The 3,418-nt window shown below is 57.3% G+C and overlaps 1 protein-coding gene across 1 annotated transcript in view; it reads left to right on the top strand.

Moving 5' to 3' along the window:
• Hcn2 (hyperpolarization activated cyclic nucleotide gated potassium and sodium channel 2) overlaps nt 1-3,417 on the top strand; it is a gene marked incomplete at both ends in the record, with an annotated part of 9,789 nt that extends 6,372 nt beyond the window's left edge. The window contains 3 exons of the mRNA XM_010635149.1: nt 1,451-1,691; nt 1,802-1,966; nt 3,173-3,417. Of these exons, the coding sequence (XP_010633451.1) occupies nt 1,451-1,691; nt 1,802-1,966; nt 3,173-3,417 (651 nt within the window). The remainder of the gene's footprint in view (nt 1-1,450; nt 1,692-1,801; nt 1,967-3,172) is intronic.
• Nucleotide 3,418: the final 1 nt, after the last annotated feature.

Below are 3,418 nucleotides of genomic sequence, written 5' to 3'. Positions count from 1 at the left end.
TTTTTTTTTTTTTTTTTTTTTTTTGGTACCAGGGATAGAACTCAGGTCCTTGCGCATGTGAGGCAGGCAGTAGAACCACTGGGCTAAATCTCCAGCCCCCCAGCCATTTTTTTATTAGTTTTTGAGACAGGGTCTAGCTAAATCACTAAGTTGCCCAGGCTGAACTCAAATTTGAGCTCCCTCCTGCCTCAGCCTTCCGGAGTGCTGGGATGACAGGTGTGCGCCGTCTCACCCAGCTTGCATTTTCTTTTTTGGTGCTGGAGATGGACCCCAGGGCTTTGTGCACACTAGGCAAGCGCTCACCGCTGAGTCATGTGACAGCCTATCTCTGACCCCTGCAGTGCCAAGTTGGCAGTGAGTCATGGGTATGGGTCCCGCCTCCCTGCGCTCATTTTTCGTCTCATTCCTGCTGGGTTTTGCTAACTTGTTCTTCTAAATGACCTTGGCTAGCTTCAGAGTTTTAAAAATAAACAAACCTCTTTTTTTTTTTTTCTTTTTTCTCAGCGCTGGGGAATGAACCCAGAGCCTTTGCAATGAGCTCCAGTCCCAGCCCTTTTTAATTTCTGAGGCAGGGTCTTGCTAAGTTACTCTTTCCTAGGCTGGACTTGAATTTGCGTTGCTCTTGCCTCAGCCTCCCAGAGTGCTGGGATTTTTTTAAGTGTTCGTCTTGCTGCTCTGACTGCTCTGGTTTAAGCTGCACAGAGCCATCTCCTAGGGCTCTGTCTGTGCATGTGAACACCCCTGCTCATCTGTGAGTTTTCTCCAGGGTGCTTTTGTTTGTTTGGACAGTGCTGTTTATTTTTTTGTCAAGGTGAGATTTTGTCTTTGTTGAGACGTGTTTTACAGAAAAGGCTGGCATTACAAGGGCACAGCTGGATCTCTGGTGAATGTCCTGGTAACCCCACCCACGTCAAAGACAGGGCACGGGTGCCCCTAGTGGTTACCTTGCATAGGGCAACTATCATCCTGACGTGCAGGGCCCTTTGCTCTTTTTTTGTTGTCTGTTTTTTTGTTTTTGTTTTTGAGACAGTGTCTCATTGCAGTTCAGGCTGGCCTTGAACTCCCTGTATAGCCCAGGGTGGCCTCACACTTGCGATCCTCCTGCCTCAGCCTCCAGAGTGCTGGGATGACAGGCGTGCGCCACCACACCTGGCCACTTCCCTGATTCTTTCGGGCTTTCCAGGTTATCTGCCAACAGCTTACCTTCTCCCTTTCAGTTCTTCCTGTCTGCGTTTCTTGTGCAGTTGCTCCAGCCAGTCCCCCCATATGGGGCTAGAGTAGAGGCCCCACGCTGCTGTGGTCCCACCTGTGCTTGCCTGCAAAACCTTTGGCCTTTGCCTGTAAAGCAAGCTACCAGCTGCCAGGCCACAGCACCAGCTCGGGGGTCTGAGACACCCGCTGGTCCCCACCAAGGCAGGGTGACACAGCCACCTCCCGCCCCGCCCCGCAGGAGATTGTCAACTTCAACTGCCGCAAGCTGGTGGCCTCTATGCCGCTGTTCGCCAATGCTGACCCCAACTTCGTCACGGCCATGCTGACCAAGCTCAAGTTCGAGGTCTTCCAGCCAGGCGACTACATCATCCGCGAAGGCACCATCGGCAAGAAGATGTACTTCATCCAGCATGGCGTGGTCAGCGTGCTCACCAAGGGCAACAAAGAGATGAAACTGTCAGACGGCTCCTACTTCGGGGGTGAGCGCCGGGGTGGGGCTGGGAGCCCGCGGGCCACTGTGGGCTGCGGAGGTGGGCGGCGTTGGCACCAGTTGCACCAGTGTGCCCGAGCCGCATCTGCTCCTCCGCAGAGATCTGCCTGCTCACGCGGGGCAGGCGCACCGCCAGCGTGCGCGCCGACACCTACTGCCGCCTCTACTCACTCAGCGTGGACAACTTCAACGAGGTGCTGGAGGAGTACCCCATGATGCGGCGCGCCTTCGAGACGGTGGCCATCGACCGCCTGGACCGCATTGGTGAGCTGGCCCGGGGGAGCGGGAGCTGGGTGCACGTCATGGCCTGGGATTCCCCTCCTTTGCATGGAAGAGAAGCTGGGGCACCCCGGGCTGTGTGCAGTTTCTGCTCATTTGCCACGTTTGCTGAGTGCTTGGAGTGAGTGCAGGGGGAGGGCGTACGTCAGGAAGTGGCATCACACAGGTCGGGTGTGCGCCAGGCAGGAGGGGATGCTGCGTGCGGCAAGGGTGACAGGGGTGCCAGAGGGAAAGGGGGGCGCGCGTCTGCAGCACAAACAGCACATCCAAAGGCCCTGAAGTGGCCAGATGTAGTGGTACAGGCCTGTAATCACACCACTTGGGAGACTGAGGCAGGAATGAGTTCAAGGCCAGCCTGGACTGCAAAGCAAGCCCTTATCTCAAACAACAAAGGACAGTGAGCTGCGTGGGGAGAGTTCATACAGTAAAGGAGGAGCACTAGGGAGCCACGGAGGGTTCTAGGTAGGGTGGGGAGAACCTGTTCAGATTTGTATTCTGAGGGGCCAGCATCTGGGAGGAAGACAATGGTCCCCCTCAGGGAGAGGGAGGGTGGAGCTCCCACAAGGCTAATCACCATGGCTGAAAAAGGACTGGGAGGGGTAGAGATGGCTCGGAAGGCCTCCCAGTACACAGTGAGTGCTTCACACGTGCTGTGCTGGAGCGCAGGCACTCAGCGGGCCACTTTCTACAGCAGGTGCTCGGCATCACTGCGTGCAGCAGTGCGTGTGCACAGCAGGGCCTGTGTGCTCGCTGTGTGCCGATGTTCTGTGCGTGCCGCTATACACAGCAGTGCTCCTCGGCTTGCCAGACAGCAAGCTCCGCCCGGAGAAAGCAGGCATTGATACCCGCTCCCACACACCCACTTATACAGAGGATGCACAGCACCTGCCCGCCCCACGCAGCAGGTCTTCAGCTGTATGCAGTGGGAGCTTGTGCACTTCTCCACAGAGGTCCGGCGAGCGAGCAGGCCGTGCTGGTGTCCTGTGTGTGCCTGCTGCTTATCCCACACTGTGGCTACCACACAAGTGCTCAGGAGCTGCCTGTTCTACACAGCGATCTGCATATACTGTACTTGCACATGGCAGGTGCCCTGTGTGGTCACTGTACACAGGCAGGGCTCCGCAGAGGGCCCTGGCGCCACGTGCGGTGCCAACAGCAGGCACCTTGTTCACCCGTCTCTCCCGCCCGCAGGCAAGAAGAACTCCATCTTGTTGCACAAGGTGCAGCACGACCTGAGCTCAGGCGTGTTCAACAACCAGGAGAACGCGATCATCCAGGAGATCGTCAAGTACGACCGCGAGATGGTGCAGCAGGCGGAGCTGGGCCAGCGCGTGGGCCTCTTCCCGCCCCCACCGCCTCCGCAGGTCACCTCTGCCATCGCCACGCTGCAGCAGGCGGTGGCCATGAGCTTCTGCCCCCAGGTGGCGCGGCCACTGG

This window comes from Fukomys damarensis, unplaced genomic scaffold, assembly GCF_012274545.1.
Source record: "Fukomys damarensis isolate Sample0158 unplaced genomic scaffold, DMR_v1.0_HiC HiC_scaffold_37, whole genome shotgun sequence".
NCBI classification, from domain to species: domain Eukaryota; kingdom Metazoa; phylum Chordata; class Mammalia; order Rodentia; family Bathyergidae; genus Fukomys; species Fukomys damarensis.
Note: the sequence above shows the minus strand (reverse complement) of the source record. Positions and strands in the feature narration are given on the sequence as shown.